This window comes from Chrysemys picta, chromosome 9, assembly GCF_011386835.1.
Source record: "Chrysemys picta bellii isolate R12L10 chromosome 9, ASM1138683v2, whole genome shotgun sequence".
Taxonomy (NCBI): Eukaryota; Metazoa; Chordata; order Testudines; family Emydidae; genus Chrysemys; species Chrysemys picta.
The window spans coordinates 33,908,687-33,928,112 of NC_088799.1; the positions used below are offsets into that span (position 1 = coordinate 33,908,687).

Here is a 19,426-nt window from a genome sequence, read left to right on the forward strand (position 1 = left end):
GGGAATTTATTGCTAAGGGTACATCTACACAGCAAAAAAGGTGTATTCTTAACTCAGGGTATATAACTCAGGTTAAAATAGCAGTGAAGACACAGCAAGTCAGCTTTTAACTTATATTAGTAGCTTGAGTTCAACCCAGACTCTTCTATAGGCTTTTACTCGAGGTGCTAATCCAAGTTAAAAGCACAGTTGGTGTGTCTTCACTGCTACCTTCACTAGATCCGAGCTAAGAACACACCTTTTTTGCAGTGTAGACATACACTATGTGCCTGATTTGCAAGACAAGATTCATGCTTAAGCTCATGACTCTAAAAAATCCACTCTACTCATTTACCTATTTGTAAAAATTAAGTAAGGGCTCAGGTGCACACAGACCTCATTCTGCTCAGTGGGGAGAAGTGTCTGTCTCTCGGCTTAACCCTGCTTGCACTCAGACATGGAAATCAATGGGAGTTTTGTCATTGCCTTTCAATGAGTTGCGCATTTCACCCCAGTTGTGTCCTGGATTGTCGAGGACTGATCTTCACATTATATCCCTGGCTTCCTTCACCAGCAGTAACCCCTCTTCTATAGCAGCTACAGGCACTGATGAAGCTTACTACTGCTGTATAGTGAGACTTACTGTGTTAGTGTGTTTCATAGTCGCATGACAGGGCCTAGGCCAATAGCCATGTCTGTCTTCCACCCCATTCTCACTAGTGGTGGCCATCTGAGTGTTAATGACTTGGATAATATCACCTGCTGATGCTGCAATCAGGAGCCTATAGCTATTTACTTACCATGTTAATGTTTAGAAAATAGATTTATACTATTAGGTATTGTAAACCCCCTCTTCTGGTCTTCAAACAACTCCTCCAAGCTTGCCAAGTCCATCGTCGGAAGCAAGCTCCCCACTGACCAGGACCCACCAACACCAAGCCAATACAACAGTCCGCAGGTTTTGCATCTTTCTCCACTGTGAGTGATAAATACTCCCCACAACACACCTTTTAAGATCCCTGGGTCCTACACATGCCCATCACAACATGTGGTGTACCTCATCCAGTGCACTAAATGCCTCTGTAGCAACTACGTGGGTGAAACAAGATAATCACTACACTCTCAAATGAACTCCCACAGAAAAATTATAAAACACAAAAACACCCTATCGGCAGCAGGCAAACATTTTTCACAAAAAGATCACTCCGTGTCTAACCTCTTAGTCCTTGTGCTCAAAGAAAACTTGTACACCACCTTCAAGAGATGAGCCTGGGAGCTTAAATTTGTAACTTTGTTAGACACTAAAAATCAATAAAGACACTGGATTTGTGGCTCATTGCAACAATCTATAACACTAACCATCCTTTGTCCTATGACTGCAGAGATATGGCCTCTTACAACTTGTTAACGTCTCATGCTAAACTATCTGTTCCATCTTGTATTTAGCTGTGACACTCTGAGTACCTTTCCCAGACCTGAAGAAGAACTCTTGTAAGTTTGAAAACTCATGTCTTTTACTAACAGCAGTTGGTCCAATAAAAGATATTACCTCACCCACCTTGCCGCTGCAAATAACATGTCATTTATAGGGCACCTGCCTAGAAAATCTAACCGTGGCACTTTACAACACTCAAACATAATTATAATACAAACCAAAAAAGTACAGCACTTGTTGTAAATCTACAGAATTAAACTTAAACCTTAAAAACATTTAAAGCTTAAAAAAAAAAGAGCCAGTATTTCAGCTTGTGTATAAAGAATTACCAAAATAAATCTGGATGGATTTCTGAAGAAATCTTTTTTTAGAATAGGATTGAAAACACTTGATCTTCAATAGACTTTTCAAAAGAGCCGTGTATCTCAGGGAACTCCCTTCTCTGTCTTTGCGTTGTCATGACTAAATGGTTAGAGGCTAAGTGCAATTCTTAGTATGCCTACAAAAGAAAAGGGCCATATTCAAACCTGGTATAAACGGACATGACTCAGGACTTGTGTACATTTAAAACACTACAGTAGCATCGTTGCAGTGATTCAGGATAGACACTACCTACACTGTCTGCATAGATAATCCACCTCTGTGAAAGGTGGTAGCTGGGATAATGGAAGAATTTTTCCATTGACCTAGTGCTGTCTACACGGGAACTTAGGTTGGCTTAATTATGCTGCTCAGGAGTGTGGATTTTTCATACCCCTGACCAGTGTAATTAAACCAACCTAATTTTCTAGTGTAGACCAAGCCTCAGTGGACTTGACTGGAGTTGATCCTATTGTGAATTGTCTCAATTTGGCCCATTGATTTCATATCTCAACTAACCTGCCTCCATTTCAGCAGTGTATACCTCATTGTCAAAGCCATGCAGACCGTCCATCAGACAGCTTCAGGAGTTTCCATATACTGACGCACTGGAAATTAAATTCACCATTGAAGGGCTTCATGTGATTGATCCACCCTCCTGACCTGACTGACTCAAACGTATGATGAAGTTGAGTTCCAGACTTTCACAGGAGATGGAGTGTGGTGGTTAACTCAGCCACATTCCTAAACCGAGCCAACCTTGCCTTTTATGATAATCTGCTTTAGTCAGAAAGGAGGCTGGTGAGATTGTGCATTACTTCATCCCTTTGCAGAGAAACTGTCAGTCTAAAATTGGCAGCTCCACATCCTGTGCAGCTTTTTCACAGCTGATCCAACTATCTATTTCACTGGGGTTATTGTTTTTACAGCTATTTCAGGGTTAAGGCTCTTCAACTACCTGCTAAACTGTATTCTTTAACTGTCTTCCAAATATTCTCCAGACTGTCCATTCAGCATGAAATAATTTGCCTGCCAATGAAACCCCACATTTATTATATCATTTTGTGGTCTTTCCCAGTGACAGCAATGTCTACTGAAAAACAATGGAATTAAAAATAAATCCTAGAGGGACACTGCAACCAACCTGAGTTACACAAGAGAAAAAATTTCCCACTAAAATGAAATACTCTTGGCCAATGAGGATAACGTAAGATTTAAGTTAGCAACTATGTATAAAATTGCCCATTTATAAACCACTTAGTGCCTGCACGTTATCTTTCAGCACTAATATCTTTTCAGACTCTACAGATATGGATAATATAATCAGCAAGGAAAGTTAAACGATAGTATTACTCAGAGAAAATCATTTACAAGATAATCCTAGGAGTATATATGTATATGTCATAATCTACAATCTTACTGAATCTTATCATGGTTGCTGTGGCAACTGAGAAGATCATAAATTTGAGTCACCACTACTTTCTTCTTAAGCTATGGAATATGTGCCATGCATCTTTTGGATTTTATCTATGGAAAAAGAACAGAAGAAATTCCTCACATCCTTATCATCCAGAGATTGAAGACAGTGGGCCAGAATCAGGTTTTCCGTGCCTCCAGTGGAAATGTATCTGCTGACATTAGGTCTGAATTTGGCCGAGTGTATTTTCCAACAGAACAGCGTGTCTGATAGATGTGCTATGGAGTGAAAACAGCGGCTCTTCCAAAATTGAAATAAACTCCACACAGCTGGGCCATTTCATTCACTAGCAAGCAGAGAACATGACAATATTAAATCCTTAAAAACATTAAATCATTAAATGCTTTGTGGTTCAGATTGATCAGAATTTCAGGGTTCTGTGCAAAAGCAAATACAAACAAGCCTATGCATGCTCAGTATTGCAACCCCTTTATTAGGTCCAGGGTGCTCCCTGCAATGTGATCAGCTAGTTCTGTAAGTGTAGGGGGTTAAAGCCAAGATCTCACCTCCTTATCCCTTTGGGGCACCATGCACCCCAGGGGAGTAAGGAAGGGAGCAGTTTTCCCCCTTGAGCACAAGGACTGCAATTGTGGTGGATCCTTCCACCTCCCCATCCTCATGTACCTCCTGTAAGGGTTAGGAACAGTCTGGCCCTAAATGAATCTTTGACTGTATTATAAAACAAAATCTATTTATTTAGAGCCCAATCACCCAACATAAAACATGCAGAGACTCAGTCATGTTTATGTGATTTTCCTGATGATTAAATAGCTGAAATGAAGTGGAAATATTTTGATGCAAAAATAATAGGCTTGTGTTAAAAGGCATCAGTCAAATGTGAGCATACACCAGGGTTATGCTATCTCCTTATCTGGATCTCACACAGAGAGTACTGAAATGCTTTCTTTTCAAGTGAAGCCTGCTTATTTTATCAAGGCAGACAACTGTAATCTCCCGGGATGTGTATCCGAGATTTAAGAACTGTTCTTTTTTATTTCCTTGGGTAGAAAGTATGGGAAGCTCAGGACTTGGTTTGCCTGTAATCAAGTACAGTCTACTTACTTTATAGCTGTATATTGCACTGCTTGAATGACTTAATAGTTTAATAGTCAGTCTTTAATATTTTGCAAACCCTTTGAGATATATGCTCGCAAGTCAATGAGAAAGTTACTCCACACAGGAACCTCTTTTGCAGCTGTTTTGCCCTACAGAAGTCCTTTAAATTATTTAATTGTGTCCAAGGGTGATTTTTTTTTTTTTTTGCAAGTGAAGTAATAGTAACAACTGTTGGTTTTAAAGTGCTACATAAAAGTGAGTGTATCACAGCTCTTGAGTGAGAATCTCCATCATTGGAGATTTTTGTGGGATCTCTGTCACTAAAGATTTTTTAGGGCAGGTTAGACAAACACCTGTCAGAGATGGTCTAGATAATACTTAGTCCTGCCTTGAGCACAGGGGCTCTTGAGGTCTCTTCCGATCCTACAATTCTCTGATTCCAAGAAGATCTGGAGCATGATCTGGTATTAAATATAAATCACTGCTGATAATACTTGCTGATGAGACAAATGTTGGCAGAATGGTAAATAATGATGAGGACAGGGCAAGTCATATAGAGTGATCTGGTAAGCTGAACCCATTTAAACAAGATGTATTTTGATACAACCACATGCAAGGTCATAAATCTAAGAGTGCAAGTCATACCTACAGAATGGGGAACTGTATCCTGGAAAACAGTGACTCTGAAAAGGATTTTAGGGGTCATAGTGGACAAGCAACTCAATATGCGTCGTCGTCCCCCCACCATGAACTGATGTGGCAAAAAGGGCAAATGCAATCTTTGGATGTATAAACAAGGGGAATAGTGAATAGAAATAGAGAGGTGATTTTACCTTTGTATATAGCATTGATGACACCAATACTGGATACAGTTCTGGTGTCCACATTTTTTTAAACAGCTGTTGAAAAATTTATGAGGATGCAGAAAAGAGCCACAAAAATTATTCAAGAGCTAGAGAAAATGCCTTACAGCAAAAGACTTACATGAACTCAATCTGTTTGAGAGGTGATTTGATTATGGTGTAGAAGTACATTCACAAGGAGAAAATATCATGTATTAAAGAGCTTTAATTTAGCCGAGAAAGGAAGAAGCAGCAGCAGTGACCAGAAGTTAAAGACAGACGAATTCAAATTTGAAATCAGGCATCAATTTTTAACAGGGAGGGTGATAAATCATTGGACAAACTACTAAGGGAAGTGGTGGATTCTCTATCTCTTGAAGTCTTCAGATCAAGACTTGTTGCCTTTCTGGAAGACATGATTCAGTCAAACACAAGTTATTAGGCTCAGTGCCAGGGTAGCTGTGTGGAATTCTGTGACCTTTGTTTTATACAGGAGAACAAACTAGAAGATGTATTGCTCCCTTCTGACTTTGAAAGCTATAAATAAACTATGAAAGAATAGATGGGAAAATGGAGGTACAGAGAGGTTAAGTGATTTGCTCAAGGTTATAGAGCAAATCAGTGGCAGAGCTGGTAATTAGAACCCTGCTCTTGTATCCATTGCAACTGATGATCATCAATCAGCAGTTACATGGCCAATCAAAATCAAAACTCTCTTTCAGATTTTGTGATACTGGTATTTACAGCATGTTAAAAACAGCTATGTCCATGGCAGACCCTCAAATGGAAAATATAATTTTAAAGTTGAATATCTTTAACAACAGAAGTCTATATAGAAATGTTGGAAATGAAAGCACTCAATTTCTATTCAGCAGGAACGAAATAAAATAATAATTTTGGTTTTGTATTTATTTATGTATTATTGCCAGATCTGCAGTGGAAGTCTGGGCACATGGCAGAGAGTCTAACAAACATGCCTCGTCATTCCCTCTACATCATAATTGGAGCCCTCTGTGTCGCATTTGTCCTTATGCTGATCATTCTGATTGTGGGGATATGTCGCATCAGCCGCATTGAATACCAAGGCTCTTCCAGGCCAGCCTATGAAGAGTTCTACAACTGTAGAAGCATTGACAGTGAATTCAGCAGTGCAATTGCTTCTATCCGACATGCCAGGTTTGTTGTGGGGAAAGGGAAAGTAAATGGAATCTCTTTGCTATATCTACTTCAAATTCATGTGTAGTAGCACAGCATCAGCTAATTGCTATTGACAAATATAAAGGCTGTATTGCTTCCAAATTAGAATATAGCATTATTTTAATTGCTCATCATTATATCTGGGCTACACTCTGGTCTCAGTTAAACAGTGTGAATTCAGTGCCGCTCCATTGAAGGCAGTAGAGTTTTGGAGTTACACTGTATAATTGAGAGTTGAGTCTATAAGGTGTTTCAATTTGGGAAGTGTGAAAGTATTTTTTTTGTAAATTTTTATTCTTGTTATATTTACACATTTCTAAATCTACATATCAAAATTCCATACTTTATCATGCATGCACTTTGGATAATAATGGATAATTCATTTTGAAACATTTTGTTTTGTTGCATATATTTTTCAAAATTATTTTGACACCTAGCAAAACAAAACAAAATTCCTAAATAATTCATCAAAATGCCAGGGGTTGATATCTGGTTTTGTGATTAAATCATTGGACCACGACTCAGGCAATCTGGGTTCAGTGCCCACCTCTGCCACAGATTCCTGGTGTGACCCTGTTCTGTGCCTCTGTTTTTTCCATCCATGAAATGGATATAAATCTTATCTGCCTCGCAATAAAAATTGTTAATAGTTGTGAGACAGTCACATACCATTGTGCTAGATGCCCAAGAAGAAGATAGATTAATTTGAAAAGGTTTTTAAAGAAAGTTGCATGCATTTTGTTCAATGCAGCAGTCTAATTAATTAAAACATTTCACACCAACTACAATGAGTGAAATGCATTTGAGATTAAAATGTGTAGTTTAGAACTGCTATTTGTGAGATAGTAATGGCAGGTATCTTGCCGATACCATCAGCATGGGAGGCCATTGTATTAGTCTATAAATCAGTTTCCATCCTGCTCTTATGCCAGGGGTGGGCAAACTTTTTGGCCCGAAGGCCACATCTTGGTGTGGAAATTGTATGCAGGGCCATGAATGTAGGGCTGGGGCAGGGGATTGGGGTGCGGGAGGGAGTGTGGGATGTGGGAGTGGGTGTGGTGTGCAGGAAGGGGGTGCAGGAGGGGTTCAGGGTGCAGGAGGGGGGCTCAGGAGGGGTTGGGGTGTGGAGTGCAGGAGGGGGCTCAGGGCAGGGTACTTGGGTGTGAGGTGCAGGAGGGGCTTGGGGTGCAGGCTCCGGCCCGGTGCCATTTACCTCAAGTGGCTCCGGGGTGGCAGCGGTACGCAGCGGGGCTAACGCAGGCTCCCTGTCTGCCCTGGCCCTGCACCACTCCCGGAAGTGGCCAACATGTCCGGCAGTGGCTCCTGGAAGTGGGGTGGGGCAGGCGGCTCCACCGCACGCTGCCCTTGCCTGCGGATACCACCCCCGAAGCTCCCAATGGTTGCAGTTCCCCACTGCACCACGAGGCTGGCAATCCCCGAATCCGGCCCGCGGGCCATAGTTTGCCCTCCCTTGTCCTATGCTGATGTAACAAACAACTGTTTAAAGTAGGTGTGATAAACTGAATATAACTGAGTAGGCAGCCAAATAAGAACTGGAAATGGTGTTTGCCTGCAGCTAAAATGGAAGCCAAATAATGGACAGAACAGTTAATGATACTGTTGCATGTATTGGATGTGATCATTTACTGCAGCAGGGTATTAGTGCTAAAAGTCAGTGCCAGTAATCACAGATTAAAGTAGACAGGAGCTCATTACCTCGTTTGCTCACCATGGCTGTTTCTTGGCTCCTGGCTTTCCAGAGTACCCTGCCTTTCCTTTCACGGCCACTCCTGCTCAGCAGTTTTCTAGTACTGTGTCTTTCCTGTTGAAAATGCTCCAACTATGCCTGATGTCTACTATCTGCTATGAGCCATACACCAGTCAAGGATTGCTGAAATGAAGCCTTTGGTTTTGGAACAAACTGATAAATTAAACAGCAATAAGTCACCAGGACCAGATGGTGTTCATCCAGGAGTTCTGAAGGAACTCAAATGTGAAATTGCAGAACTACGAACTGTAGTCTGTAATCTATCATTTAAATCCGCTTCTGTACCAGATGACTGAAGGATAGCTAATGTGATGCCAATTTTTTAAAAAGGCTCCAGAGGTGATCCTGGCAATTACAGACTTATAAGCCTGACTTCAGTACCGGGCAAACTGGTTGAAACTATAATAAAGAACAATATTGTCAGACATATAGATTAACATAATTTGTTGAGGAAGAGTCAACATTGTTTTAGTAAAGGGAAATCATGCCTCACTAATCTACTAGAATTCTTTGAGGGAGTCAACAAGCATGTGGACCAAGGGGATCCAGTGGATATAGTATACTTAGATTTTCAGAAAGCCTTTGACAAGGTCCATCACCAAAGACTCTTATGCAAAGTAAACTGCCATGGGATAAGAGGGAAGGTGCTATCATGGATTGGTAACTAGTTAAAAGATAGGAAACAAAGGGTAGGTATAAATGGTCAGTTTTCAGAATGGAGAGAGGTAAATAGTGGTGTCCCCCACGGGTCTGTTCTGGGACCAGTCCTATTCAACATATTCATAAATGATCTGGAAAAAGGGGTAAACAAGTGAGGTGGCAAAATTTGCAGATGATACAAAATTACTAAAGATAGTTAAGACCCAGGCAGATGGCGAAGAGCTACAAAAGGATCTCTCAAAAGTGGGTAACTGGGCAACGAAATGGCAGATGAAATTAAATGTTGATAAATGCAAAGTAATGCACATTGGAAAGCGTAATCCCAACTATACATATAAAATGATGGGGTCTAAATTAGCTGTTACCACTCAAGAAAGAGATCTTGGAGTCTTAGTGGATAGTTCTCTGAAAACATCCACTCAATGTGCAGCGGCAGTCAAAAAGCAAACAGAATGCTGGAATAATTAAGAAAGGGATAGTTAATAGGACAGAAAATATGTTGCCTCTCTATAAATCCATGGTACACCAACATCTTGAATACTGTGTGCAGATGTGGTTGGCCCATCTCTAAAAAGATATATTGGAATTGGAAAAGGTTCAGAAAAGGACAACAAAAACGATTAGGGGTATGGAACGGCTTCCATATGAGGAGAGATTAATAAGACTGGGACTTTTCAGCTTGGAAAAGAGACGGCTGAGGGAGTTATGATTCAGGTCTATAAAATCATGACTGATGTAGAGGAAGTAGATAAGGAAGTGTTTACTACTTCTCATAACACAAGAACTAGGGGTCACCAAATGAAATTAAGAGGCATCAGGTTTAAAACAAATAAAAGGAAGTATTTCTTCACACAATGCACAGTGAACCTGTGGAACTCCTTGCCAGAGGACGTTGTGAAGGCCAAGACCATAACAGGATTCAAAAAAGAACTAGATAAATTCATGGAGGATAGGTCCATCAATGACTATTAGCCAGGATGGGCAGGAATGGTATCCCTAGCCTCTGTTTGCCAGAAGCTGGGAATGAACAACAGGGGATGGATCACTTGATGATTACCTGTTCTGTTCATTCCCTCTGGGCACCTGGCACTGGCCACTGTCGGAAGACAGGATATTGGGCTAGATGGACCTTTGGTCTGACCCAGTAAGGCTGTTCTTATGTTCTTATGTACTCTGGCTCTGCCCCTTTCCTGTCCCTGGTTAGAGAATGGAAATAGTATTTACTCTCATCCACCTTCCCCAGATAACTGAAACCATTAGTATGCCAGGCAAAAGGATGATTTAGCAATGGTGTGGTTAGTGGCCATATTTTTTGCATTGTTCGTTCTCTGTGCAACAGTGTTTTCCCAGATATAAGGAGAAGCGGCCACTGGTGACATTTAAAGAGAATTCTGAGGCCTTGTACTCCAGCAGGGATATGCGACAAAATAAAAATTGTCCCAGCTGTTGGCGCTGTTCTTAGCAGCTGAATGTTTCAGAACAGTGTTTGGAGTGTCCCAAGTATTGCTCATCCCCTTTCTTGGGGCTTTCTTCCCTACCCTGGCTAGCATCTCCTGCACTGGAAGTCTAGGGACCCAAGGTTGTAGGGCCTCCTCTTCCTTTGATGTTATCTTGGGTGGGGAGGGGGTTGCGCGGTGGCTGTAATCTTTCTTCTACTCCTTTATCTTCAAGGGGTACTGGATGTCCACTCCCCCGCACCATCTTTGGGGGTAGAGAGGAAGGAGCCTGGTGAGGTAACTGCTCCTCCAGCTCCAGGGGTGGGCAGAGGGCACTTTGTGGTTCAATGCCCCAATCTAAAGCCTTTTTTATAAGCTCATTCACCTTGACTCAAACTATTTTCACTGCCAGTTGTTGATTGATGTGATGGAAACGGTGAAACAGTGCTGCTGTCAGACTTTTCAAATCTTGGGACCTGGACTCTTTGTTGGAGGTCTTTCCTTTACCTATGTGGCTCTGAATTAATCTCTGCATAGTGCCAAGGAAGGCCTTTTAGTAAAACCAGTGAGAGTCAAGGTGAATGAGCTCATAAAAAAGCCTTTAGATTGGGGCTGCATTCATACCGGTTTTTGAAGCCCGTGTTCAGTAGTTAATAAAAAGAGAGAATGCCAGAACCTGTAAATAAAAAGGATTTTTATTTGCACCTTTGTGAAATATATTCTAGTTAATGTCAATGAAAAGGAATGTTTGAATTGCAAATAATATTTGTGTGTTGCCAAAAAATGAAAATGAGAAATAAATCATTTGATGCTATATAAAAATCTACTATACAGCTGACAAGCTGGTACTTTTCTAAGATTTAGTGTACAGACTTCAGTCTTTATTTCTGTTTCAGAAGGATAGAAAGCAGTATAAATTGGTGCACTCAGCACAGGGGAGGAATCACAATTTCACAGTTGTCTTTTACACAGACATGTATATAGAGACCACCAAGGCCTAAATTTTCAAAAGTGACTTATTTTAGGTGTTCAAATCGAGACACATTAAAGTGGCCTGTTTTCAAAGAACAGGTTCTCAGTACTTTCTGAAAATCAGGCCCCCTTTAAGGTGTCACGGTTTGGATGCATAATCACTACTCACTTTGGAAAATGTAGGCCTTGATATTCTTTATATACACGTGTGGGTGGATGTCAAATGAAGCGTGTATTTTTACAGTGTGTAATTTTTTTTTATTTTTTTTTTTAGAATCAATAGCAGGTATGTGTACAGGGAATAGTAGACTCCTATCACCTAAAATAGTAAATAGAAATTTTTATACTCAAGATTGTCTTTTCATTTTTTCCATCTGTTGTGTCAGGGTCTTTCCAGTTTCATCTGGTTTTGTCCCAGCCCTTATACCTGTCTCTTAGGTTGTGACTGATTGGTAAAGATCAAGTGCAAGAGGGATAGATCACATTTAACGATCCCCTTTGGTAGTGGATGCACAATTCTAAGTGCAAATATCCAGATCAGCATATCAGATCTAGTCCTATGCTGCACAGGTGTGCTAAGTGGGGAAAGGGATTTAGAATGCATCTCTTGACCATTCAGTGCATAGGTGCTGGAACTAGGTGTGCTGGCTTGAAATGGTTTCTGTTATATACAAGGTTTACAGTTTGGTTCAATGGCTCTCAGCATCACCACTATACAAATTGTTTCAGCACCCCTGATTCAGTGTGCAAAAAGCAGGGAACTATTACTATAACATTATAGTTCTTCTTAGAGTGCTTGCTCATATCGATTCCAATTAGGTGTGTGCACGCCGCATGCATGATCGTCGGAGAATTTTTACCCTAGCAACACCCGGTGGGTCGGCTGTGGAGCCCCCTGGAGTGGTGCCCTTATGGCGCTGGATGTATACCCCAGCCGACCCAGTGCCCCCTCAGTTCCTTCTTACCACCTGTGACGGTCATTGGAACTGTGGAGCTCGGCTTTGCCACTTTCCACTCTCCCTAGCGTTTTTCCTCTTAACAGTGTAAATAGTTTATAGTTAGTGTAGTTATAGAGTTTTATATAGTTATAGTGTAAATAGTTCTAGCAGGTTGGTAGGGATCTTCCCTCCTTCCCACCAGTAGCTTGGGCTCATGCCCAAGGCTCCGGGCGTTAAACCCTGCGCGTCCTGCTCCAAGCCCATGCCAACGGGCGACCCCCATGACTCTTGCCTAAAGTGTCTGGGGGAATCTCATCAGACCGAGAAGTGCATTATCTGCAAAGGTTTCTGGCCCCGGACTAAAAAGGAGCGGGACTTTTGTCTGTGACAGCTCCTCATGGAGGCGGTTCTTAGCCCTCAACGTCCAGTGCCACGCCAAGACCCGGCACCGAGCGCTTCGGCGTGCAGCGCCCCAGCGGCACCGGTAGGAACTGTATTGCATTCGGACTCTGAAATAGACCCGTGTTACCGGCATTCCCCAGCACCACAGCCACCATCGGTCCGGCGCCGCTCCCACTCGCCTGGTCAGAAGCGGCACCGTAGACTGGAAAAGGCTGGCCCACCTCAACAGATGCCAGCCTCCCTGGACCTGCCCTCAGCACCGCGCCCCGTAGAGGAGCGACCAGAAGCGCAAGTGCCGACTTCAACACAGTTGACTCCGGCACCGAGGTTGGAGCCATTGAGTCTGGTGCACCTGGACTCCCCGCTTCCTAGCGTGGTCGAGGTCCAGCTTCCTTCTACACCAGATACCTTTGCGGCCGCGAGGGATCTGATTGCCTCAACAGCCTAAGTCTTTGGCACTGATCCGAGTGATACCTTCAAGGGGCAAGCCAGCCCTTATCCATCCGTCGGCACCGTCAACCGAGCTGTGGCACCGCTACCGTTCTCGGCATCGCTCGCAGTCCCGGCACCGCTCTCCTCCGCGGCGCAGGTCATACTTGCGGCGCCGTTCCGAACACCAGTCTCCGTCAAGGAGCAGGTTCAGGTCCAGATGCCGTTCCCGTCGGTGGTCATCATCACCGACAAGGTCCAGATCCCGACACTGGTCTAGACTTCGGCACCGGTCTCGTTCCTGGCACCATTCCCTGGCTTTACGGCGCTGCTCTCCACCCTCGCGGCACCAATCCTCGTCGTGTTGCCGTGAACCAGCGCATTCCCACTTAGCACCACCGTGGCCCTCCCGTTCTGCCTCTCGTTCGACGGAATCGGACGCAGGGTCTCGTATCTTGGACCGCCGTCGTTCGGACCATGGCTACCTGGACCCTGGGGCTGGCCACTGGAAGATGCAGGGACAAGGTCCTGTTCAGGGATCTACTCAATGGCCCTTTTGGACTCCTTGGGTGTATCACCAGGCTCAAGGTGCTCCTTCAGGGGCATCTCGCTCAGCCCCTTCCAAGCCGCAAGTGCCAAAGGCCACAGTCAGCCACCCTGTTCCCGGTGGTATGGAGGACACAGGGATGTCCCTCCCGCCCCCGGAACCCATCCCAATGCCCCTGTCTGGCCCGGGCACAGAGGCAGCTGGCCCCGATCCATGAGTCACAACTGAGCAAGAGGCCCTACACGATCCTCTTTCTCCCGTGGCCTCTTCCTCTTCATCACCGGATGAGGCAGTAGCAGGAACGGTCACTTCGCGTCCACCTCCAATAGACCTCCGTGCCCACCAGGACCTCTTACGTAGGGTGGCACGTAACATGAACCTCCCAGCAGAGGAGGTTATAGAGGTGGAGGACCCAGTGGTTGACTCTTCTCAACAGAGGCTCCATCCAGGGTAGCCCTACCAATCATTTGAACAATCGAAAACACGGTCAGAACAATCTGGCAGACGCCCGCGTCCATTCCGCCAATGGCTAAAGGGGTGGAGCGAAAGTACTATGTCCCCTCTAAGGGGTATGACTATTTGTTCAACCACCCACAGCCTTGTTCAATGGTAGTGGCCTCAGTGAACGAAAAGGAGTGTCATGGACAACAGGCTCCTGCGCCCAAATCAAAGGAGGCCAAATGCCTTGATCTATTTGGATGCAAAGTCTCTTCTGCGGGAGGTCTCCAGCTCAGGATTGCAAACCAGCAGGTGCTCCTGAGCCGTTACAACTATAATTGGCTGAACTCCGTGCAGAAGTTCAAGGAGCTGGTTCGCCGCCCTCGACATGAAGGATGCGTACTTCCACATCGCGATTCTTCCTGAACACAGACGTTTTCTTCGCTTTGTGGTCAACCGAGAATACTATTCTAAGTATTCCCGTATCACAACGATTGGCTTATCCGAGGTCATACCAGGGAACAGGTGCAATCACAGGTTCAAGTGACCATGGCCATGTTTCATCGATTAGGCCTCCTCCTCAATGTGGAGAAGTCATCTCTGGAACCAACCCAGAGAATAGAGTTCATTGGGGTAGTCTTGGACTTCAGACTCGCCCGAGCTCTCCTACCGGATGCCCTCTTCCAGTCGCTGGCATCCCTTATCCGCAGCCTCCAAAGTTTTCCAACTTCAATGGTGAGAACGTGCTTGAGCCTTCTAGGACATACGTACATAACCAGGTATACCAGACTACGGCACCACCCACTTCAGGCCTGGCTGACAACAGTCTATCGCCGAGGTGGAGACAGCCTAAACACGGTGGTAACCGTCCCGGAAACAATCCTGACCTCTCTCCACTGGTGGTTAGACCCCAGCAGAGTATGCGAAGGGGTTCCGTTCCACTCTCCTCAACCCTCTTTGTCTCTGGTCATGGATGCTTCATCCCTAGGATGGGGTGCCCATCTCAGGGACCTCCGGACACAAGGTCTATGGACCACAGACGAACTATCGCTGCACATCAATGTACGGGAATTGATGGCAGTGCGCCTGGCCTGCCAAGTATTCCGGCAGCAACTACATGGCCGTTGCGTGGCGATACTCACAGACAACACCACGGCCATGTTCTACATCAACAAGCCATTCACCTGTGGGAGCTTTGCACAGCCCACTCTATCCATCCGGTGGTGTCCTTTCTCCCAGGGGTACAAAACACACTGGCAGATCACCTCAGCAGGTCCTTCCAGTCCCACGAGTGGTCAGTTCGCTCAGATGTCATCCACTCCATTTTCCTGGGGTTTCTCCAGGTAGACCTGTTTGCCTCACGCAGCAATTGGAAGTGCCAGCTGTTTTGCTCTCTCCAGGATCGTGCCCCGGGTTCCCTCTCGGATGCTTTCCTGCTCCTGTGGAAGGGCCAGCTGTCTACACCTTCCCTCCATTCCCGCTGGTCCACAAGGTCCTGCTCAAGGTGTGCAGGGACAGAGCGCGTCTGATTCTGATAGCCCCGGCATGGCCCAGACAACACTGGTACACCACGCTACTGGAAATATTGGTAGACACTCTGATGCCACTCCCGCTTTGGCTGGATCTGATCTCACAAGACCACGGCTGCCTCTGTCATCCCGACCTGCAATCCCTCCACCTTATGGCATGGATGCTGCATGGCTAACTTGTTCAGAGCTCCTTTGCTCCCATTCGGTGCAGCAGGTACTACTAGGTAGCAGAAAGCCCTCCCCTTGAGCCACGTAGTTGGCCATATGGAAGCACTTCTCTTGCTGATGTGCCGAATAAGGCACGTCCCCTCTGCATGCACCTGTGCCTCTCATCTTGGACTATCTGCTCTCCTTAAAACAGCAAGGTCTAGCAATATCATCCATGAGGGTACACCTGGCAGCCATTTTGGCTTTCCACCCAGGAACACATGGGCACTCGGTCTTCCCCACCCTATGGTCGGTAGGTTTCTCAAGGGGCTGAACCGTCTCTACCCACAGGTGAGGGACCAGTCCCCATGTGGGACCTTGACCTGGTCCTCTCCAAACTTATGGGGGCTCCATTTGAGCCATTGGCCACTTGCTCCCTTCTGTACCTCTTCTGGAAGACAGCCTTCCTTGTGGCTATCACTTCGGCGAAGCGCATATCCGAGATCAGAGCCCTCACTTCGGAACCACCGTACACGGTCTTCCATAAAGACAAGGTGCAGCTACATCCTCATCCTGCCTTCCTTCTGAAGGTGGTATCAACTTTCCATGTCAACCAGGACATTTTCCTCCCGATCTTGTATCCGAAGCCGCATGCTACTCGACGGGAGCAACAGCTGCACTCCCTAGACGTTCACAGAGCCCTCGCCTTCTATATTGAGCGTACGAAGCCGTTCAGAAAGACGACCCAGCTCTTCATTGTTGTGGCTGCCCGGATGAAAGGCCTCCCGGTCTCTTCACAGCGCATCTCCTCTTGGATCACGTCCTGTATCCGTGCTTGCTACAACCTAGCCGGCGTCCCGGCCAAGCCCCTCACCACCCATTCTACAAGGGCTCAAGCCTCGTCGGCTGCTTTCCTGGCTAAGGTCCCGATACAGGAGATCTGTAGAGCTGCCACTTGGTCCTCAACACATACTTTTGCCTCTCACTATGCGATAGTCCAGCAGTCCAGAGACGATGCTGCATTTGGTTCAGCGGTGCTGCACTCAGCAATATCTCATTCTGATCCCACCGCCTAGGTAAGGCTTGGGAGTCACCTAATTGGAATCGATATGAGCAAGCACTCGAAGAAGAAAAGATGGTTACTCACCTTTGTAACTGTTTTTCAAGATGTGTTGCTCATATCCATTCCAAACCCGCCCTCCTTCCCCTCTGTCGGAGTAGCCAGCAAGAAGGAACTGAGGGGGTGCTGGGTCAGCTGGGGTATATATCCAACGCCTTAAGGGGCTCCACATCCGACCCACTGGGTGTTGCTAGGGTAAAAATTCTCTGATGATCATGCACACGGCATGCACACACCTAATTGGAATGGATATGAGCAACACATCTCGAAGAACAGCAATTACAAAGGTGAGTAACTGTCTTTTCAAATATTTTAAGTCCAGAAGGAAACGTGATCATCTAGTCTGACATCTTTCATAACACAGGACCCCTGTATATTAATTACAGCTTCAGGTCCAATAGCTGCGTTTAAACTAGAATATCCAGTTTAGAAAAACATCCAATCTTGATTTTAAAATTCTCAGTGATGGAGAATAAATCACACTGTTATACCTTTGTCTGCTAGATTGAAGAGCCCTCTGTTATCAAATTTATGTTCTCCGCGTAAATACATATAGACTGTTATCAATCAACCCAGAACCTTCTATTTGATAAGGAAAATGGAGTTAATTCCATGTTTTCTAGTCTTTTCATCGTTCTTGTGGCTCTTCTCTGAACCCTCTCTAATTTATCAACATCCTTCCTGAAGTGCAAACACCAGAACTGGACACAGTATTCCAGCAGTGGTCACAGCAGTGCCAAATAATACAGAGGTAAAATAACCTCTCTACTCCTTCTCAGCATTCCTGTTTATATGTACAAGGATAACATTAGCCTTTCGGCCACAGAGTCACACTGGGAGCTCAGATTCAGCTGATTAGCCATCACTACCTTCAAGTCTTTTCCAGAGTCATTGCTTCCCAGGATGAAGTCCCCCATCCTGTAAGTATGGCCCACATTATTTGTTCCTAGATGTATAACCTCACATTTGGCCATATGGAAACAAATGGTGCTTGCTTGCACCCCGTTTACCAAGTGATTCAGATCACTCTATTTCAGAGACCCGTCTTCTTCATTATTTACCACTCCCCCAATCTTTTTTATCATCTGCAAACTTTGTTGGTGATGATTTTGTTTTCTTCCAAGTCATTGATAAAAATGTTAAACGACATAGACCCAAGAGCTGATCCCTGCAGGACTCCACTAGAAGCACACCTGCTCCATGATGATTCCCCATTTATAGTTACGTTTTGAGACCTTTGAGTAATATATTAACTAGCTATAGTGTTATAAGCAGAACCTGGTGTCTGAACTGGCTGATCAAAGGCATGTGGTCTATAAGCTAGAAGGCTCATCCAGGCCACAAACAATTAGTGCTGTTGTCTTGTCTTAGCGTGTGCTAGTCAACCGTGGCCCACCCTGATCTTCACCGGAGAATGGATCTTGTATTGTTCAAGGTGTGCAACTGGTAGTATGCTCTCAGCACCTGCAGTGTGCTTCTACCAAAAAAGGGCAGGATGTCACCATAAATCTCCAGAGAGTTTTTATCTTCTTTCATGCCTATTAAAAGATCTGCATCTTTAACTCCCCCTGAAAATGAAAGAGAAGGGGATGGTTCAGAAATTCATCTTTAGCGTATAGATTAGTAACATGCCATAAGAGTGCTTCATCCCACAGATCTTGGAATATCAACTAAAGCACAGATTTATCCCCAGTGAAGTCAATGGCCCAAATATATTTAACTTTGTGTACAATATGGAAGAAAGCTGTCAGTCATAAAGTCAAAACAAGTTTTTCACTCTAGCTTGTTGAGAGTTGGAGTATTATCCTTGCATGAGATTTGCATTATTCAAATTATAGGATTTCCACCCATCTTGGTTGGTGCAATTCACCAAAAACAGCCATGGAGTAAAGCAGGAGAAGGGGGAAATTGTATAAATTTTTTTAAACAATACGGGTCTTCAAAACGTCACAATTTCCAGCGTGAATAGCTTACATTAGTGGAGACAGACCCAAGGAAGAACTCCGTGAAGCTTGAAAGCTTGCCCCTTCCACCAACAGAAGTTGGTCCAATAAAAGATAATATCTCACCCACTTTGTTTTTTTTCAGTAGTAGAGCTAACACTTCGTATGCATGAAGAGAACTAAATGGGAATCTAAAATTAGAGGAATTCCTTGTATGTTAATTGAGAGGCCTTCTATTTCACTTTCAGAATCTTATGTGGTGGAGCCCTGTAAGGAAAATAGACTTGAGGTCTTTTCTAGCTCTTTATCCCTATGATTCTATTTCTTTATTTAAAGTTCTTACCGTTAGTTGTAACTATTTCTGAAGGCATTTTTTTCTACAGTCAGGTCATATCTACAGCATATTTTTTGCCTAACATTTTAATAAGTGTTCATGAGAGTGATGCCCTAAAAGGCATTAATGTTTTCTCGGCATTCCAAATTTTTATAGAATCTTGGCAGTTTCAACCTGCCGCTAATGGATATATCTAGTCAGCAAAACTGTACCAGTTGAATTATTTTGACACTTCGTCTGCCAGTTCACAATTCAACCTGACTATGCAGTTTTATCTATAGCTGGCAAATAGGAAGAAGAAAAACAATGAACAGTATGTGATAACTGTGTCAAATGACATCAGGGAACCTCAATGTTGTTTGGAAGTGCTACTCTCTTAAAGTGAAATTCTGGGCCCTTTGTAGTCAGTGGGTGCTT

General features: G+C 44.3%; 1 protein-coding gene across 2 annotated transcripts in view; it reads left to right on the plus strand.

Annotated features, from left to right (window-relative positions):
- The window catches only part of DNER (delta/notch like EGF repeat containing), a 284,460-nt gene that overhangs the window by 263,608 nt on the left and 1,426 nt on the right, over positions 1 to 19,426 (plus strand). For both annotated transcript variants that reach the window (XM_005282630.4, XM_065556947.1), the window contains exon 12: positions 6,079 to 6,325. In XM_005282630.4, the coding sequence (XP_005282687.1) occupies positions 6,079 to 6,325 (247 nt within the window). The remainder of the gene's footprint in view (positions 1 to 6,078; positions 6,326 to 19,426) is intronic.